General features: G+C 40.6%; 1 protein-coding gene across 10 annotated transcripts in view; it reads right to left on the bottom strand.

Annotated features, from left to right (window-relative positions):
• The window catches only part of Erc1 (ELKS/RAB6-interacting/CAST family member 1), a 306,255-nt gene that overhangs the window by 211,997 nt on the left and 72,563 nt on the right, over positions 1-21,695 (bottom strand). For 5 of the 10 annotated variants that reach the window (XR_015685324.1, XR_015685322.1, XM_087656197.1 and 2 more), the window contains 4 exon segments: positions 16,390-16,464; positions 11,495-11,650; positions 10,071-10,154; positions 5,379-5,546 (listed from right to left, as the gene is read on the bottom strand). Coding sequence is in view for 5 of the 10 variants with exons in the window: in XM_087656197.1 (XP_087512323.1) it covers positions 5,379-5,546; positions 10,071-10,154; positions 11,495-11,650; positions 16,390-16,464 (483 nt within the window). In the remaining 5 variants the exon portion in view is untranslated. 10 annotated transcript variants of the gene reach the window in all.

Below are 21,695 nucleotides of genomic sequence, written 5' to 3' on the forward strand. Positions count from 1 at the left end.
CAGTCAGTCCATCATGACAGAGAAGGTATAGCAGCAGGGGTACAAGCCATCCTGGCAATCAACAAACGAATCTCATTTTATCCATATACAGGGGGGAGTTGGGGGGAGGGGAGAGAACATGAAGTGGGGCCAGGCCATGAAGCCACAAAGACTGTCTGTCCTTAGTGGCATACTTCCTCCCTACAAGGTTCCATAACCTTTCCAAACAGCGTCGAAAATTGTGGGTTCAAACACATGAGCTTATAGGGGACATTGTTCATTCAAAGCACCATACTACAGAACTGTATTAAAGAACATTTGTGCTATATTCCTGCAAAGAATTTGTCTACACTTTGCCAGGGAGCTGAAATTTTGATGGAGTCCAAAATCAAAACCAAGATGCTAATTTATCTTTAGGAAATTGGTTGACTGTTTTAAAGTCAGGCTTACAGTGAGACTCTGGCTAAAAACCAGAGCAGAAACTGTGAAAAACGTGCAGTCTGACTAGAAAAGCACATTTAGGAGTTAGTTGTTAAAGAGAAGCCACATGATGCCCAGCAGGACAATAAGGCTACCATAGAGGCATTTCAAGACTTGTCAAGACCACACCCATCAAAGGCTCAAAAACATAAATAAAACGCGTTCTTTTAAAACGTAATGTATCTGGGGTACTCCATTTGCACTGAGCTACCTAAGGAAGTATTCTAACCACCCAGGCACTCAAAGAACACTGGAGCCATGATCCAATGGATGTGACTACTGCTGAGCTGGCAGCAGAATCTGGTATTAATCACATGCTATCTGCTTTGCAGGCATGCAGTATACAAAAGTCATGGAGGCTCCCACCAAAACGTTAGGGGAAAAGCCTGAAAGGCCAGGAAATGTATAGCAGGGTGTGATTCTCTTCAGGGAGCTATGGCAGAATGATGAAAAAACTGAAAGTAAGCTGAGTTGCAATGGATATCAAGACACTGGAGATGTGAGACGTCTGTTGAGTAAGATCCATGCAGCAACTAGAGAGAGGCCATGTATGGGCACACAAGGTTGTTATCTCCAGGCCAACCTGGGCTCAGAACCTATCACCACATGCTCCAAATGTTGGGTATGGAGCTAGAAGATGTAACATTTGCCTCCCTGGGTTAGTCTCATCTTCAGTCATATCCTTCTTTTTTATGTCCCCATGCCTCCATCCTGAAATGGGAACGCTTACTATGGACCACTGAGTGGTAGAAGTATATAAATTTGTTTGGAGTTTTGTTTTACATGGGACTGTCTCCATTTATAGGACATGAGTTCTCGGTCAGGATATGAAAAACTTTAGTCTTAACTGAATTCTTCAATGGGAGTTGGTGAGGCAGTTAAGTTTGGGAACATTCAGTACTCACCTCCCCCAGGACTGGCTCCTCTTCAGTGGGACTTGCTATCCTTCATGTTTGAGTGCCTTATAGAAATGCAGGAGCTGAAAAGTACCTTGAGTGCCAGTACCACACTGGCCCCACGATGCTCCCTTTCCTCACGTTAATGCACATGTTGTGATGCCAGCAGTAACCTCTCTGACATACCCTACTTTGGAAGTGAAATCCCACATCAGCACCCAGCTGGGCAGCTTTCCCAGCTCAACATCCATCAGTTCCTTTTCCAGCCATGGAATGAATGACTCCGTCTTAGAATTCTGCTGTCCCCAGATGCCCATGTTTTTCTTTGTTTTTCTGAGTCTCACCATGTGACCTGGATTGACCTTGAACTCCTGGCAGTCCTAATACCCATTCGGTCAAGAACTAGGACTAATGGTACAACCACCACGCCTGGTTTATAAAGCTCTCTTTTTGGTATTTCAAGGGCTCTTAGCTGATGTAACAACTAAGAGACTGCTCTGAGTCTCAGTAGAGACTTTTGATAATGCTGGAACTGCTAAGACTATGAGAGAGCCTTGAGATTAGACTAAACGTATCTTGTACTATGAGATGGCCAGAAGCTTTGGGTGTGGGGGCCTAAGGGGTAGGAGTAGAATGTTAAGGTTTAAGTCTGAAATGGCAGATCCACATCCCAAGCTGGTAGAATTTTGGGAGGTTTTAGAACCTTTAAGAGGTGAGGCCTAGTGAGCAGAGGTAGGAAACTATATAGGTGGGCCTTTGGAGATCATATGGGAGCCTGTGTTTCTTTACACTCCCCAGACCCTTGTCTAACGCATGTTCAAACCACCATGAACTCAACTGTCCCACCGTACTTTCCCCAACAGAATGAACTGAAACTCTTCAAACCCATGAGATAAAATAAATGTCCTCCTCTATTACATTTTTTCTGTTAGGTGCTAGGGCTGCAGTGAAACTGAAGCAACTAATGGAGGAGCAAATAAAACAGTTGATATCAAATAAAAGTGTTATAAGCCAGATAGAGTGGCACACACCATTAATTTCTATACTCGGGAGGCAGACACAGATGGATCTCTGTGAGTTTGAATCTAGTCTGGTCTATACAGAAAGGTCTAGAATAACTAGGGCTATATAGAGAAATTCTGACTCAAAATTAAATTAAAATTAAACAAGTGTTATAAAAGACTAGGTTTGTAAAGTATTTTAAGGTAAATATTTAAGGTTTCTTGCATGTTCAGGAGAAAAATACATGATAAAGCACTACTTTAGCTAATAAAATAAAAAGTATTCCAGGTAATGGAGGTGTATGCCTTTGTTCCCAGCACTTAAGAGGCAGAGGCAGACAGATCTCTACAAGTTCAAGGCTAGCCAGTTCCAAAACAGCCAAGGCTACACAAAAACACTGTCTTGAAAAACTAGATAGACAGACAGACAGACAGACAGACAAGGTGTTAAAAAAGATCAGTTATTGTAAAGTATTTTTAACCTGCAAAATTTAAGGATCTTTGCATGTTCAGAAGAGAAATGCGCAATAAAACATCTACTCTGGCCAAAACAACTCGAGAAGTTAGTAGTATCCATATCCTTACTTTAGAAATGAGAAGATAGAGGCTTAAAATGGATTAAAAAAACAACTCAGATATAGTCACACAGAGGGTTACCATTAATCCTAGGTCTGACCCCAAACCTGTGTTTACAGTACCCTTTTCTCACTGTATAATTTCACACATGTCAGACTGCATGCTGATTGCATCAACCCAACTTCCCTTTCACACTCCCCTAAGCATGTAACCCTCCCTCAGTCGCACCGTCTCTTTAGTCTTTAGTAATCTATTGAGTCCAACTAGTACCACCTGTATGAGCATGAGCATCTCCCATAGCCATGCTCCTTCCCAACAGCTATCAATGGTCCTCGGTTAGCAGGAGAGCTTCCTGGGCCCCATCCACATTTGCACTGGGATCACTGACAGGCCTGACAGGCCTGTGCAGCTAAACCTCTATTTCAACCATTATTTCTACCAAAGTGTGATCGCCTCTGCAGAGGTCAACAGATTACAAGAGAAATTTATAGGACGAAGCAATTTCAAGAATATTGTTCAAGCTGGAAAACAGAAGTCTCAGTTGTAGATGGCCAAAAGATAGGCCAAGGGGATACCAAACAGACCTTTCCCCACATCAATGCTTTCCATGAAAAATTTTTAATTGAGGAGCTGGGAGCTAGTTCACTCAGTAAGGTTGTTTGCGAAAGCATGAGGATCTGAATTAAATCCCAAAATGCATTTGTAACTCACCGAAGAAATGGAGACAGGAAGATCCCTAGGACTTGCAGGCTTGTTAGCCTACCCTCATCAGCAAGCGCCAGGGCAGTGAGATAGCCTCAAATTAACAAGGTAAATGGCACCTGAGGAACAACACCTCAAGTTGGCCTCTGGCCTCCACATACGTTCACACACACAAACATACACACATGAATACATATTACACATGTGCATACAGAAAAACTTAAAAAGCTCCATAGTCTCGGTTCCTCTTCGTGTGTTTAATTCATAGATTTCCACATCAGATCAAACTGCCTCAATGAGGAAACAAAATCAATTAAGAGTAAAATATAAAATAATAGCTATCAACGAACCGCTGCGCTCGGCCTCTTACTGCTCTAACAAAGGAAAGTTGCTGGGCAGAGACTGTTCTCAAATGTCATTAGAGAAATTATTTGGAAGTAAGTGCTATTAAATGAACACATTACAACCTTAAAATTCCCCAAATTCATAAAGAAATTAATTTTTACACCCTTAACAGGATGAGATGGCTGTATTCAAACTGTCCTAGTAATTTATAGAGGTAATCAATCCCTTAGGCTCGGCAACTCCTACCCTGCTCAGAGGCAAACACACAAACCATTCGAGAGTGGTAACACAGCCTTTACCACCATGGTAGAAGAAACCAATCACAAGTAAGAAGAAACCAATTACAACCATCTGTGTAAGACTCAGCTAATAAGACAGTATTCAAGCTGGATACAAGGAAGAGAGGACCGACAGAGAAGAAGTGTTATTTAGCAGACCATGACAAGCCTTTAAATGTTTCTATTGTCATCAACCAAATGCTGGATCAACAGCTTGTATCCCTGGCTAATTAGAAGTGAGGCTTTTTACCTTTAAGGCTAGCACCAAGTTCTGAACTTTTTGTGGCAATAAATGTTCAAGTTACCAAAATGAAAACCCTCTTTATAAATGAAGAACTTAAGGCAATATTTTCTAAACTATTTCATATTTGCAATTCCTTAAATATATCTAAATTCGGCCCAATAAAACTATGAAAGAGCAGAACTTCTTAGAAAATGATGCTATCAGAGCTGGCAGGATGACTCACAGGGTAGAAGTGCTAGGATGAACGCTTGATTGCCCTGACAACCAAGACTTGTCTTCTGACCTTCTCACAGGCGGGTACATGTGCACATGCACATGTACACACAGGGACATGTATACACATATATACACATACATGTTATATAAACATATAATTCGTTTAATTATGATTTACCATGGATAAGAATTACTGCTTCTCTCTCTCTTGCTCCTCTCTTGCTCTTGCCTTTTTGCTCCCACTCTCTCCCTTCCCACGTGCTTGTGGGCTGGCCTCTACTCCTCTATTCTCTCTCTCTGCCTTTCTCTGCCTCTACTACCCTCTTGGCTCCTCTCCCCATGCCCTGAATAAACTCTATTCTATACTAAAAAAAAAAAAAAAAAAAAAAAAAGAATTACTGCTTCTAAATCTAAATCAATCGTATATATTATTAGTAATATCTTCTAATTTGAATAATTTAAAACAGTTTGAAGTACAGATGTGGTATAACTCCTCCAAGTACAAAAAAATATAAAGAAATAACATGTTTTGATTAGCTATACAGAAACAAAATGGTTGTTTTATTACAATAAATGATCACATGACTCTAAACATAACAAATATACAACAGATGAAAGTAGGAAAGGACTGGGTTCCACACAAATCACAGGAACTCTTTACCTCAGTCTGCAGGATGGCGGCCCTTTGTTCCTTAGCAGTGAGGGACTCTTTCAGCACCTCAATATGCTGCTTGCTGTCTGAGAATTGGTTCGTCAGAGTTTCTAGCTTTGTCTGTAAGGCTAGTAATTCTGTGTCCTTTCTGGACAATTCCTGTTTCACCTGGCCAATCTGGAAAACAAAAGACGACACTGTGAGGAAGAAAGAACTTACACAGCTACCTCTGAGCTGGTCCTCTGGCACATTTATGCATAATATAGGAACTTTAATGCAACATTTGTTCTATGATAAGGCAGCGATGGGGTGCTTCAGTGGTAGAGCACGTGTCTAGCAGCCCTGAGCTCCTGGGCTCATCAAACAGCAAATAAGTAAGGTAGGACAGTACTAATCTTTTTGCACCATCTAATACCGGATGCTCCTTATCAAAACCTAAGTGTATTCAACAAACAAATTTCTAATCTTCATTATTGGTTCTAAATAGTTTCTGAAACCCCTTAGGGCAGTGGCTCTCAACCTTCCTAATGCCTTGACCCATTTCTCATGTCATGGTGACCCGAAACCATAAAATTATTTTCATTGCTACTTCATAGTTGTAATTTTGCTGCTAAGTAGTGTCTCAATTCCTAAGACCATGGGAAAGACGGTTTTCCGATGGCTGCAACCCACAGGTTGAGAACCACTGCCTTAGGGGTAAAAATGGAGGAGGAAGTTGTAGTTCAACCAGACCAGGCAGCATCACCCAAACACCACTTCATTTTGTCAAGCTTCCATCTCCAGAGCATGATGGAGCACAGGCAGGGTTAGTGTGTACATGCAGCACGAGGAGGGGAAAGCAACTTCCTTCTTCTACTGCGAGGTAAATCAAATCTTAGTGCTATGCTTCTGGTTTTCTTTTTCAAGCAAAAGTTTCATAAAATCTTTATACGAAAACGTGAGGCTGGATGTGGTAGTGTTATGCCTTTATACCAGGCAAAGCTGTTGGATTTCTTTGAGTTCCAAGCCAGCTTCTGTACATAGTGAGACCCTAAACCATGAAAATAGGAAAAAAAAAAAAACAAACAACAAAAAAAAAACAACAAAACAGGCTACTTTCAGTGTTAAGGTGTTAAAGAGATGTTTTCTTTTTCTTTTCTATTTTTTTAAAGTCACCTAATTATCAACTACATGTGTCGGGGGTCACCCGGCCTGCTTCTGCCTTTCTTTTCCTGAGCTAGGTGTTTTCCCTTGTTTCCAAGTACCATATGTGGGGGTTACCACCAGCCAAGATCACTGAAGACTTCCTGGTAGCTTCCTTCTATACAAGAATGAGTTTCACCCTATTGTTAGTTAGAAACTTCAGGAAATTGAAACTTATTGTAGGTAAGAAGTTTTTGGGAAATCAAAACTTATGCCATTGGTTTCTGATGTGACGTATGTTTATTGTTACCCTCACAACCAGTTTGTGTTGTGTGATTTTTCTGCTTATAAGCAAGTGCTTTTTGCTTGATTAAATGAGACCTGATCAGAATACTGTCTTGTCTCCACTTCTCACACCTCTTGTCCCAACCATCCCACTCCACTCTCCAGGGTCTCTGTCGATGTTCCCGCAGGCTGGGACATACATGCACATCCCAGAACATGAACACTGGACTTAATAAAGAATGTATAAGCTTTCACTCTGACAGAATCTACTACACAAGTCATTTGAAGCTTAGCAGTCTGAATGGGTATCTCATATATAAAGAATACAGTGTAATCTCCATAAGCTCTCTTAACACCAACAAATATTTTCTTTTAAGCATCTTCTTTATATCCCTATTCCTTCCAAGCATTTGTGCGAGAGTGAGCAAGTGAGAGAGAACGTTCGAGTAACAGCAAGGGGGCGGGGGGCTTGTGTACCCCAGGCTGGCTCAAACTAATTCTATAGCCAAGGCTGGTCTCGAACTTCTGATCTTCTTTCCTAGTCTCCTACATGCTAGGATTATAAGTGTGTGTGTGTGCAGCCATATCCAGTGAGTACAGGACATGTGTATGATGTATGTTCATGTTTGCGTGTATACATGTAGAGGCCAAAAGGCCAGTGCTGGTTGTCCTGCTCTATCACTTTCTGCCTTCCTCCCTTGAGGCTGGTCCTCCCTCTCACTGAACGTGAAGCTGGGTTAGCAGCCAGAGAACCCTGGTGGTCCTACTGTGACCCAGTCCCTCCAGCACCGGGACTACAAACACATGCAACCACACCTGGCTTCCACACAAGTCGCAGAGATTTAAGCCCAGGTCCTCATGCTTACGTGTGACTGCTCTTACTCGCTAAGCTTTCTTACCTAGCTCAGATCCAAAGAATTCTTTTGGTTTGTTTTTATTTATTTCAAGACAAGAGTATCTCTCTGTGGCCCTGGCTGTCCTGAAACTCACTCTGTAGACCAGGCTGGCCTAGAACTCACAGAGATCTGCCTGCCTCTGCCTCCTAGGTGCTGAGATTAAAGGTGCGAGCTACTTTGCCCAGCCGCCTTCTTTCATATCGTGAATGTATTAAACTTTTAAAAAGTACAAGATTAAGAAAGCTGTCTTAAGACATGTCCTGATTTTATATTAGGCCTACCATCCAGGAGATAAAAACAAGATCGATTAACTACTGAACATAAATATGGTAATTCAGTCATTTTCACAGCAGATGAGACAAGGGTCCTTAAGTTTAGCTGAGTATCTAAAGTTTTCTAAAGTATTTCTATAGCATTTTATTTTACCAAATTAATCTTAAGTAAAGGAGAAAGATTTTTTTGAAGCAATTTCACAAGAAGAAAAAAGTTTACCATAAAATCAGACTTCTAGTTTTGGGAACATACCCAGTGGAGGAGTTCTGTCCTAATCTGTACAAGACCCTACACTTGATCTCCACCCAGCACCGGCACAGAGGGAAGAGAAAGAAAACCAACTAGATTGGTAAGAAGCACTTAAAACAGCTCAGGGTTCTTTTTCAATAAAATAAGCATTTTTCTGTACACATCAAAACTCTATTTACTGACTAGTAATGATTCATATTATATATGCTTATTAGTATTAATCTGTCTGTAATACACAGATTGAACTAAAAACATATTTCTTCTATAAATAAATACCCAGAATAGTCAAACCATTACCACTTCTCAGCCAAGAACTATGGCTTAAAGGTATCCAAATCTCTGGATACTTGCCAACATGGATCAGAAATAAACAGAAGCTAGGCATGGAGATACACACCCAAACACCCAATGTTTAGGACTCTGAGGCAGAATCACAAGTCCTTTCTCAAAATTCCCAAGTACACATGTTGTATACACACAGAGAGATTTCAGTTTTGCACAGGACTGACATTTCTCTGCCATGTGCATTATTAAGTAAGAAAGAGAAGAAAACATTTCAAACAGAAGAAAATCTTAGACGCACAAGTCTCCCTTCTGAAATGCCGGGAGAGAGGACCCGGTGAGAAGGGCACGGTGGCTTTCAGTCACTGAAGACAACAGTCTTCTCCAGCTGGCGATGGAGAAATTATACCAAAGCAGCATAGTGTTTAGGAGTTCAACAACTTAATGTAACAGATGTACCTGGGCTGCTGTTGACACATATAAAGGAGTAGTAGTAACCAAGAAAAAAGGAAGTTATATACCAACTTCTCCTCTAGACAACATATAGTTAACACCATAATCTAATTAGATTTTTTCCAAACATAGCATTTTACTTTTTAACCTACAATAGAGTCCATAAATAGGTTAATAGATTAAATAGGCCATTAATTTATTTGTTCATTAAGTAAATTAACAAAACTTATTTTTAACACTGCATTCCAATCTACATAACTCCTTAAGAGTACTTTTTCCATTCATCTTCGACATATTGAGGAAGGTTCACCTGGACAAGACAGACCAGACAGTGAAGAAATTTCATTAAAAACTCTAGAACCAGATTGCTGGCGTCAATCTAATCCTGCCTCTCATGAGCTGTGGCTTCCTGGGCATCAACTGTTACCTAAGTTTTCTCATCTGTAAATTAGTGTGCATCACTGCACCAGGTTATAAGATGCTTCTAGTAAGCATACAGGTAGAAAGTTATTATAATTTATCATAAAGCTAGAAATGCAGTTTTAAGTTCACTACACAGAAGGCTGGAGCAGACTTAGTATTTAAAATAAGCATCACACTAGTTCTAACTACAAGATAACTTTAAATAGGCTAATTAGTCTCTATACAGCTGTCTTAAAGAAAATACCATTTGTTACACAGTCTCTTAATGAAAACTTAAAGATAATGTCTCTGTGTAGAATTAAAGCAGTTCCTCAAGAATTTCAAATGCAGGGTACGTTGTAGGAGCTGGGCCTACAGACACTCACACATTCCTGTACCTAAAAGGAATAGGGAAAGAGCATCATATAAATCAATGTATAACTAGTCAACAAGAGGATGAGGGAGGGGCATTCTGAGATGCCATCCACAGTGCAGCACAACAGTAAAGAGCCAGGTGTAAGGCTTCCCCCATACAGACAGTCTCAGTGTGCACAAGTGACACGTGGGTCAAACTGGTGAACAAATGTCAGTTAAAAGAGCAGAGCAGGCTGGTTAGTGCTAAGGATGGGCAGAGCTGCCATCCACAGAGAGTGAAAGTGTAAGCCACCCCGAAGCCAGAGCCAGCAGGGACCCACTGTGGGACCACTGCACACAAAGAGGTAAATCTTACTGCAAAGACCTCAGACTGAAGACCAGCCGCTCTCTTTTTCAGCTCCTCCCCTTGAGCATCTTTGGAACTTAGCTCCTCCTTCAGTTGCTCTACCTGTCACGACATTGTTATTGTTTTTCACTCATGTGCCAACTCAGGTCTTCATATTATCTGATTCTGAGCCACAGTAACCTCTGAAATAACAATAACTTACATAAAATAATCAAAGCTCTCCCCTAAATCACTGTTCAAAGGCATATACTGTCTCTATCTCACAAACTGTTAGGAAATAAACTGGAATATGCTGACCATCAAAATGGAAGTAAAACATAGATTATGATCCAGTACATTCTGTCCTAAAATCACGGAGAGAATTTACACTAACAAAAAGTTGGACACATTAAATTTTTAGCTTTAAAATTAACATATGATTAGCATAAATCATCAGTAACAGACTCTAGTAATAGAGGAAAATTCTACAGACATAAACCTGGTAACAGACACCACAACAAGAAACCCAACAGGACAGGGAGTCACACCCATGCCCTTCCTCCACATCAAGTATGGGAATGTTTTGGTTTTCGGTTCCAAAGAACAAAGAACACAGTTGCTGTATACATTTGGGAAACACAGTGAGTAATACTTTTCTAGCTAAAATTTCATTGTTAAAATTGTTTTTTGTATATTTGTTTATTTTGAGAGTCTCACTATGTAGCCCTGGCTAGCCTGGAACTTACTCTGTAGACCAGGCTGGCCTCCAAGTTGCAGAAGTCCAGCTATTTCTGTCTACCAAGTACTGGGACTTCAGGTATGTGCCATCATGCCCAATTTTTATAATAATTATTTTAATTAAACCGCAATAAACCAAATTCTTCAATTTTCTTTAAATGGTTTATAAAAATCCAAGTAAATGACTTTGGATCTGAAGAAAAGCTGTTGTGGCTGACTTTAAACCACACTGACCTGAGGAGCACACAGGAAGCAGCCAGCAACCCTGCTACCAAGTGAACCCACTAAGGGAGAAAGCAAAGGCCCTTTATTCTTGGAACTTGTTTAAAGAAAAAACATTTAACTTTTTTCAGAAAAACAAAAAACAAAAAACACGGCTCTCAAGGGTTTAACTTAAAATACTTCCCAGGAAGAGGTAGTCTTCTACAGTAAGAAATGAATGAGCTGTCTTTTATATGAAGAAAAATTCATCTGAACAAAGTTCCATCAAATCATTTCAGAAGTTCTTACAGAAATGAAAAATTAAACTCTAACATGTCCTTAGTTCTTATTTACATAAAAGCTTACAATAAATAAATGGTAGCAGTAATTCCGACTTTAGTTCCAGGACATGTCTACATGGGGACACAATGACAACAACCGTTCTCTAAGGTCTACTACAACACAACGCAGACCTTACATCCTAACGCGGACGAGCGCTTCCGGGCCCTAGCGTGCGCGCCCACCTTATTTTTCATGAACTTAGAGTGGCTCCTGTACACCTCCATTTGCTTCATCTCCTCCTCCCGCTCTTCTGTGCTCAAAGCCCCGTTTGATTTCAGCATCTGAATTTCCTCTTCCAGGTCTCGGAGCCCACGCTCCATGGAAGAAATTTTTGAATCCTGGGAACAATGGAAGAGTTAAGAATTAAACTATTGACAAAGACTAAACGTTGGGAAGGAGTGGATGGATTGGGGGCGGGGGCACCCTTATAGAAGAAAGGGGCACGGGGGATAGGGGGTTTATGGACGGGAAACCAGGAAAGGGGATAACATTTGAAATGTAAATAAATATCTCTAAAAATAAAAAAAAAAAAAGAAGAAGAAGGGGCTGGGGATTTAGCTCAGCGGTAGAGCGCTTACCTAGGAAGCGCAAGGCCCTGGGTTCGGTCCCCAGCTCCGAAAAAAAAGAACCAAAAAAAAAAAAAAAAAAAAAAATAGAATTTATAAAAAAAAAAAAAAAAGGAGAGAGAATGGCTGTGTTCTCAGGTAATGATGAAAGAAGAAAGGAATTTTGTGGAGATATAGTTATGAGAAAGTTGTCATTTCACTGGAGACAGTTTTCCAGCTTCCAGGTTGTCCTGGTTAGTTTTCTTGTCACAAGCTACAGTCATTTGAGAAGAGGGAAACTCAATTTAGAAAATGTTCCCACCAGATTGGCCTGAGGCAGGCCTGAGGAGCGTTTTCTGACTGTGATTGACATGGGTGGACCCAGCTGAGGGAGGATGGAGCCCCCCGGGAAGGTGGTCCTGGATGATGTGAGAGAGCAGGCTGAGCAAGCCATGGAGCAAGCCAGTAAGCAGCCTCCTCCATGGCCTCTGCATCAGCTCTGCCTCCAGGTCCTGCCCTGACTCTCCTCAGTGATGGACTGTTGCCTGGAAGTGTAAAGAAATAAATCCTTTCCTCCAAAGTGGAAAAAAGATTAAAAGTAGCCGAATAACTGTGTCTCTCAAAATTCTGAGTTTAATAACATTAAATATACAGAGAAGCTGCTGGGCAGCACTCAGGGAGAGGAAGACTCACCCTCACTACCACCACACCTCTTTCTTCCTCCATCCAGCCACAGACCCTTTCAACTCAAGCAGACATGGTGAACCAAAGAGGCAGAAGCAGTACAAAAACAGCCTAAGGCTCTTTGTATTTTATGACCAACATATTTCTAGTGGGGTTGGGGGAACCGTAGTTTGTAAAGCCTGTTCTAGTTCTAACACTCCACCACTCGGCGACCTTTAGGGGGCATGTTTCTGCCAATAAATGAGAGAAATGAATACAAGTTTAAAAGAATTGTACAATAAAGTTTTAATTATGCATACAATAATTATCTAGCATTCCAATTGCAAAAAATTTAAGAGTGAATAATTATATCAATGGTTACTTTTTATATTTTAGAAATCTTATTCTCTGTACTTCTGAAATACATTTGAAATATCTATAAAATGTTTCCCTGGCACATGTCTATAGTTCTGGGTATTAAGAATGAGACAACAAGAGGATTACTTAATCCCAGGAGTTCAGGGATAGCCTAGGCAACATAATGAGATACCCTCCCATCTCAAAAAATAGTTAAGTTAAATAATCAATGACTGTTCTTGTAAATTATTACCACAATATTATGTTCCTGCATTATTTTTCTATTCGCAATTTCTTGATTTGTTTGTGACATCTAAATAATCCTTAACTCCATATGTGATTGATAACAGCAAACTGTCTTCATGAAATAATTCTGAACATAGTTAATTTGCCTAAGACATAGGACCGTTAACTAATGGAAGTGCAGCTCTGTTTCCTTTGGCGCTTTAGAGAGAACGTTTTGGGATGGAATTTTAAAACTGACTTCCTTTGTAACTTTACATCAAAGATATCTTGGTTGGCTGTGTTGGCTACTGTAATTCTTGAAGCAGAAAGATAAAACGTAAAAATCTGTCATGAGACAACTTCAACCAGCAATTTTCCAGTTGGGGGAGCTAAGGGGAAAGAGGCATGTTTGCCTTGCCGATAACCTAAACTTCAATTGTACTATCTGAAATTCACTTTTGAGATTAATATAAAATGTTCTGCAAGTATCAGGGCACAGTCTCTTTAAAATGACTAAAACACTACACAGACACGAATAGTAAGAGTCAAGTGTAAGTCCTGCCACACCCACACAAGAGTAACCAGAGGGAAGGAGCAGACAGAAAAGGGAGTGTATCTCTAGCAGTTTTCATCCTCAAAAGACAACAGGGCGCAGAGGGAAAGCCCGTGCTCCATACATCCACAGCAGGCCACCTGTATAGCTTCTGCGAGACCCTTACCCAAGGCCTTACTTCTTAATAACAACAACAAGGACAAAATTCAACTCACTATCAAGCCCGCTGCACAAAAACTTCTTTCTAGAAAAGACCATTTCTGCAGGCTGTGAAAACGTCAAGGCAAGCATGGACTGCCCAGGGAAACATCTACCCATTTACTCTCTGAAGTCAGGTTGGACAAATAGTTCTTGTTAGTATACCTAGTTCTAGCATAAGCTCAAGTGGTACCAAGAGGAGGTTTATGTGAGGGCAGCTCTCCCAATCAGCTTTTACACTTCTATGTGGAAAACAAAGCAGGTCGATCAGCTCCCTTCCACTTTCTCCCTATCACTGTCACACACTCTGGGGATCTACACCTTGAGATTTTTACCACATTCCAATCCAAAGGTTGTCTCCTTTCCCCAAGCAAAATTTGACTTTCCTTACAGATCCAGTTACCCTGAACTATCTCACTTTGTAACGGCAGAGAGCAGCTTCCAATCACCTGGAAAATATACTTCTGGAGGTGTCTATGAGGCATGTGTATCCAGGGAAGTGGTTAAGGTGGGAGGCCAACCTTGAATGGGAGCAGCACCATCCCATGATCGAGAGTCCGGGACTAAATTAAAAAGGAGAAGCGAGTGGAGCCAACGCTCACCTCTCTCTGCTTCCCAACTGTGAGCAGAGCGGCCTGATGCCTCACATGTCTCATCCCACTCCGTGGACTATACACTCAAGCCGTGATCCAACATAAACCTATGGTTCTTAAATAACCTTCACTGTGTATGTTGTTATAGCAACGAGAAAAGGAACCAATGCACCATCCACTTGACCCTTGTTGACAGATAAGCCTAGCAACACTTAAAATATACATACAGCCAATTAACAAAATTACACACCTCTAATCTGTGAGAAGAGGGGGAAGGGAAAAAAGCTACACATGAGCTTGTGTTTTATCCTTAGGCATCAACAGGGATCAGGAAGTAACATGCACAAACAAACCTATACTATGTGACTAAGGGAAAGCCATAAAATTAAACCATCCTAAAGCCTCCTGTAAGAGTATATTCAAGCTTATAATTACGTAACTCCAAAGAGCCCATAAACTAGTAATTTAAAACGTTTGAGAAATCCTTAAACTGGCTGAAAAATATGCATAATTTGAACAAAGTTTTATCACTGCAAGCCAAAGTTTGTTGTTGCTAGCTAAGGCTACAGAATGAAACACTGTACACACACACACACACACACACACACACACTCATTCACTCACACACACACACTCGCGCACACACACACTCACACACACACACACTCACACACCCACTCACTCACACACACACACACACACTCGCACACACACACAGCCTTGCACACACATCAAAAGGGGCAGGAGGTATAATACAACTCAAGCCTCTTATAGGATATAAAGAAGTTAAAGAAAGCAGAAACTAAGTTCTACTTAAACGGGCTTTTATAAGAAAAACATAAAGCAGGGTATAGCAGCACATGCCTATAAGCCTAGCACTCAGAAGGGTGAGACAGGAAGTCCTCAGGTTCAAAATCAGCCTAGGACACAGGGAGAGGAAAGGAGGACCATGTGGCCACTGGCCACAACCAAGAATCACCTGGAAGAGTCTCAATGAGCAATTATCTACATCACCAGCCTGGCATTTGAGCATGTCTGTGCAGGGATTGTCGGGACCGCAGTAACTGAGGTGGGGTGGAGACTCACCCTGAATGTGGGTGGCTCCAGTTGATGGACTGAGCTCTGAACTGTACAAGACAGAAGAAAGCTAGCTGGTGAGAGCCAGCCAGGGGCAGCAAGACTACTTCTGCTTCTCCCTGCCCCTGGCTGCAGATACAATGTGACCTGCTGTCTCAAGCTCCTGCCTCGGATGTCCCTGCAATGGTGAGCCATATGTGGAACTGGAAGCCCAAGTGTCACAATAAGGAAAGCAGAGACCATGTGTCTAATCAAAATACTAGCAACACCACCTAACATCAACTGTTTACTATGTGCAAGGTCTGTTCAAAGCATTTTACATGTTTTCACTAACTTTCTTTTTTTTAAATCTGAGGCATAGAGAGGTTAGGAACTTGCTTCATGTCATACATCTGATAAAATATAGTTAAACTTTAAATCAAAAGAATTTAACTCAGGGGGCTGGGGATTTAGCTCAGTGGTAGAGCGCTTACCTAGGAAGCGCAAGGCCCTGGGTTCGGTCCCCAGCTCCGAAAAAAAGAACCAAAAAAAAAAAAAAAAAAAGAATTTAACTCAGACAGCCAACTCATAACTCCTGGAGATAACTTGTCACTAACTTAAAATGGTTTTTCAAGATACTATCTTCCGATTCTGGGGTCCTCTAGACATGAGAGTCTGCAGGGAGAAAGTTATTTTCACATCAATCCTACAATCATCACTGGATCTTTCCAATGTGTTGGCATTTGCACTAAGAATGAAAACAATTGCAGTCTCCTCTCGGTCTCCCAAGTGAGCAAAGCACTGTTACTCCTTCTCCACATGCAGGAAGAGCCTGACCATTTCAGAGTGAGAGGCGACCCAAGATTCTTCATGAGAGTCTCACTTACCTTCATTTCAATAACGGTTTGCAGGGCTTTTGTCTTGGCAGAGTCAGGGGCATTCTCAAATCTCCGGTGCATCTCCTGAACAGAGCAGAGAGAGTCAGTGGCTGCCTTTAACGCTCATGCCTCTTGGTCTCATTTTGCAGTCCTGGCTCCTGGAGCTCACTATGGAACCCTGACTGGCCTTGACCTCTCACATATCCACCAGACCCTCTCTCTGCCTCTACCTCCCAAGTGCTGGCAATTAAAAGTAAGTGCCACCATGCCCAGCCACTGTCATGCCTTCTGAGGTGGAAGTTGCTAAAAATAACTGACCCAACCTCTGCGGTAAGTGGACCCTTCCTCTGTCACAAACCTTACTGGTGCTCCAGGGACTCCGGACTGATTAAACATACACTCTGAGGATCCCTGGCTCTAAATAGCTAGTTATTTAAAACTAGACACAATACTATCAACCACTACTGCAATGTCACCAGACTGATGTATCAATAAGACTGGAAAACAAAATTACAAATGATCTAAAAGGGGGAGGAGGGTGAACAGGAAAGATCCGCTTTTAACAAAAGCTAAGGCCACGGCGACCAGCCTGCACTGTGTAGAGTGGCGGAAGGCGGAAAGCAGAAAGCACCTCTGTTGACAGCCTCTTCTCTACAGCACCCACCTCCAGAGTAACAGCCACCCAGTTACCTACGATGGAGCTCCAGTGGGGCTCCAGGGCAGTGGAAAAGTCTGTTGGACAAGTTCTATGTAGTTCAAAATCAAAAAACGTCGTAAGGCAACTTTCTTGATAGGAAGAAAGGAAGCCAGATATGGTGGCACATGTCTTTAATCCCAGAATTCTTTCTAAAAGAGACTCGATATTATAAAGAAACTAAACTGTTAACATGTTTGAATTTGTAAGGCTGTGGAACTCTTTAAGTTTGTAAAATGTTTTCTATTGTGATGTCTTTATTAATATATGATCTTGAGGATGAGTGGAAAAGGAAAGGCTGTGGCTTAACAGTGATGTGTCTGTGTGTCACTTGTACTGACTAGTTCTATGCCAACTTGACATAAGCTCAGGTCATTAGAGAAGGAGGAGCCTCAATTGAGAACATCTCCATAATATCAGGCTACATGCAGGGTATTTATTTAATAGTGATTAATGTAGGAGGGCCTAGCCCATTCTGGATGAGATCAACCCAGGCTGGTGGTCCTGGGTTCTATAACAGAGTAGGCTGAGCAGGCCAGGAAGGGAAACAGAGGCAGGCAGACCTCTATGAGTTTGATCAAGACTGGTCTATACAATGAGTTCCAGAACAGCCAGAGCTTCACAGTGAAACCCCATCTGCCAAAGCAAACAACACTACCCCACAAATAATTAGCAAGGAGAGATGTTAAGATGTGGCTGTCTCTGAATTAATTAGTCAGTACTATTTAAAAGCAAAAAAAAAAACAAAAAAAACAAAAAACAAAACCTGGGACAGCCCTAGAAAGGACAGAGTGGAATACTCCATACAAACGGTGCTTAAGAATAATGAAAAAGACTAAAATAAAATATTTTGGTTATATCTTTCACCTTACTTACTCACTGTTGCCTGGCCAGGAAGCTCACTGATTAACTTTTAGCTTTTCTTAAATTCTTTCAGAACAGGGCTGGAGAGATGGCTCAGCAGTTAAGAACTCAGTCAGTTTTTCAAAAGGACCCAAATTCAATTCCCAGGACCCACATGACAGCTCTTAACTGTCTGTAACTCCAATTCTAGGAGATCCAACACCCTCATACAGACATACATGCAGGCAAAACACCAATGCCTATAAAATATAAATAAATAAATAAATTCTTATAGAAAGAAAAGCTCTTTCAACAATGTTTTCCCACTATACTCATTTCTTTTTTATAGCATTTCAGATTTCACTTTTAGAATGGAAATGGCCAACTTCTAACATCTATGAAAATATTCCAAACTCCCAAAAATCTTACAACCTGAAAAAATTCTGGCTCAAACATTTAAGGGAAGGCAGATTCAATCTTTACAACTAACTCCAGCCTTACATATTCAACTGGATATCATACTTATATAGGTATCAAACATTTCAAAAGCTATTTTCCAAGACAGGCTCCAATAGCATCCTAAACATGCGGTCATTCATACCTTCCAGTCTCCACTAAGCCAACGTCAGGAAATCTACTTAGATGTACCCTCAAAACATGCCAAAATCCAAAAACTCTTTCTTTATCTTTAATACTATCACCTAACATGAGTCATCCAAAACCACACCTCTCATTAGCAAGTTCCAACACTTTGCTTCCCTTACTGCACTTTCTCAATACACTCCTCTAAAAACCAAGGTGATCTCCTCACCACACACTCAAAGCCCTGTCATGGCTCCCCATGTGACATGTTTTCTTGAGAGAGTGTAAAACTTCATGTCTTCCGGGCTTCCCTCAGTCACTGTACCTCAGTCACACTGGACACCTAGCTGTTCCCCAAGTATGCTGGGCTGCTGAACTCTCTCCCATCTCCCATGCTATGCGCACCTTACCTCATCTGTTCCTAGCTCAAACGTCTCCTAAACATTTAGGTGGATTAGCTGCGATGGTGTCATTGTGTTTAAACAAAAAACTCTCCATGAGGTTAACAGATACACACTAAAGACAGGAGGGGTACAATTATCATGCTAGGATATTGTTTTAAATTATTTGGTGAAGTAAAGAATAAATGAATGCCTGTCTCCTGTAATAGGCTTAATTTCCTGTCTTGTGTGTGTGTGGTTTTTTTTTTTTTCTTTTTTTCGGAGCTGGGGACCGAACCCAGGGCCTTGTGCTTGCTAGGCAAGCGCTCTACCTCTGAGCTAAAGCCCCAACCCCATCTTATGTGTTCTGTAATTATAATTTGTTATAGGGTAGGAATAATGGATAAGTCTATATGGGATGTCTAAGTTATGATGTCTTCACTAATGAAACAGTCCTGCTTGTCATCTCTTCTTTAAAAATACTTAATTAATCTCCCTCTCTCCCTCTCCTCCCCGCCCTCTCTATGTAGATAAGTCAACACATACACAGGAATTACAAATGTAATGGGATTATTATTCTAGCCTGTAAGCTAAGAAATAGTTCATGAAGATTAAACCTGTAATTAAAACTTTAAAGGGTACTTTTGAAAAACAGAGCTGAAAACCCAGCTCGCTTGGTAGTGTACTTGAGCAGTGTGCACAACATCACATAGTCCTCAGCTGGGTGAGATCCCTAGGACTACGCAACACTGGAAGGGATGCAGAAGATTGGAAGTTAAGGTCATTCTCCAGTAGTCAATTCAACACAAAGACAAAACAGTTCCCAAAATATAATTAATTAAATGTTTAAAATGGGGGCTGAGGAGATGATCCAGAAATTAAGAGCACAGGCTGCTCTTCCTGAGGACCAAATTCAATTCGCAGCACCCACATGACAGCTTACGAATGTCTCTAAGTCCAGTTCCAGGGTACCAATACTCTCACACAGACAACATGCAGTAAAAATACCAATGCAAATTTTTTAAAAGTAATATCAAAACATTTAATTAAAAAAGAATGCAGATGAAACTAAGCCATGATATTTATTGCCATTAATTGGTATTGATATAACATATATAATAAATGTGATAATGTTTTAATATTAGGAATAGAGACAGGGCAAATTTAGTCAAAAGCAAATAAGTGATCATAAAAGCCAAGACCACAGTTGCTCTTAGAGGAAAAAAAGAGGCTCTGACAGTGATGGGTATTAAAGTTCCCTTTCTGTATCTGGGTGATGGTGGTTAGGAGGGAACATATTTCATCATTTTTTTAAGCTATCCAACTATTTATACTATTATTTTGAAGTGCTAGGGTTCAACCTCAGGGACTTGACTGGTGTACTGACTGGTTTTGTGTGTCAACTTGACACAAGCTGGCGTTATCACAGAGAAAAGATATATCCCCAGTCCACTATCTATTTCTCTATATATCTCTACTGCTTTTTTACTCTTATAACTTCTAACTGCCAAGATACCTCACAGACACATCTCAAATATACTAGCCAAAATTCAGAATTCATAGGCTAATTCATATACAATTATTACTTTTAACCTCAAACATTTTTATAAACATATGAAGAGCTGTACTAACAAGATTCAGATTAAAATGTCATAGGAAACAAAACAAAACAAACAAAACAGCCAAGTAGAATGCAATGTAATTCATTACAAAAAGTGTGGATTAGATAAAACTTTAATCCCTACAGTAGGGGGCAGGAGCAGATAGATCTCAACGAGTTGAAGGCCAGCCTAGTCTACATAGAAAGTCCAAGGCCAGCCTAAGCTAAATAGCCAGACCTCAACTCAAAAACAAAACAAAACACTGCCCCCCCCAAAAAAAGCCTTCCCCCGAAGGCAAATATCTGCCAATATTTTAAAAACAGAAACAGAGGTCTGAAATATATTATTGAGTTGCAGTTTTTTGTACACACAGGAATAAAGAGTTTCTTAACATTCCAGAGCCAACCTCAATACCCTCTACCAAGACACTGAGATTCATAGTTTATTTCTCCAAGTGTCCAAGCCCAAAGCACTACGCAAACATGGCGTGTAATTTCCTGTTTGTCCAACAGATGTCCTCGCTCGTCTATCAACGGACGGTGGAAGAGCACAGCAAGGAAGCAAAGCCCTTGACCAACAGAAAACTCAAGCTCCAACCACAATGAAACCTTGACACAAAATATAATAATCAAATATTAGTTTTAATTTGGGGGATATACAGAATCATTTTCATAGATGAAGCAGAATATTGTAATGAGTAATAGCACAAATATTATCTTACTATTATGTTATTTACTAAGTCTAAGAAGCCAGTGATTATAAGGTATATCATTCCTGGGTATAATGTGTGAAGTGAGAGTACAGGAAGCTCTTAACCTCAGAGCCAACTCTCCAGCTCAAATCTGGGAGTCTCAGAAGGACACAGACTGTAAAATATATATCTACTGTCACAAGATCAATACGTACTAGGGGCTTAATCAGTAACTGTTGAGTAAGGGAGTGAATGAGAGCAAAAAAGTAAGAGTAAGTACCTTTGGCATCTCACTGCTTTAGAAACTAGTCTACAGGTAAGGTCAAGGCAAAGTCAAGGAACGTGTTAAAAATCTGTGCCCGGTTATCACTTTACCTTTGTTAATTATAACCTCTAATACATATGTTTAATTTATTGATGTTCTTGCTACAGCAATGAGTCTTCCATGTCAAAGACTATAAAGTTTTTTGCTTATGTTGTCTTCGAATATCTCTTTTTAAAATAGTCCTTAATTCACCTAGAAA

The sequence above is a fragment of the Rattus norvegicus genome, chromosome 4 (genome assembly GCF_021556685.1).
Source record: "Rattus norvegicus strain SHRSP/BbbUtx chromosome 4, alternate assembly SHRSP_T2T, whole genome shotgun sequence".
Classification (NCBI taxonomy): Eukaryota; Metazoa; Chordata; class Mammalia; order Rodentia; family Muridae; genus Rattus; species Rattus norvegicus.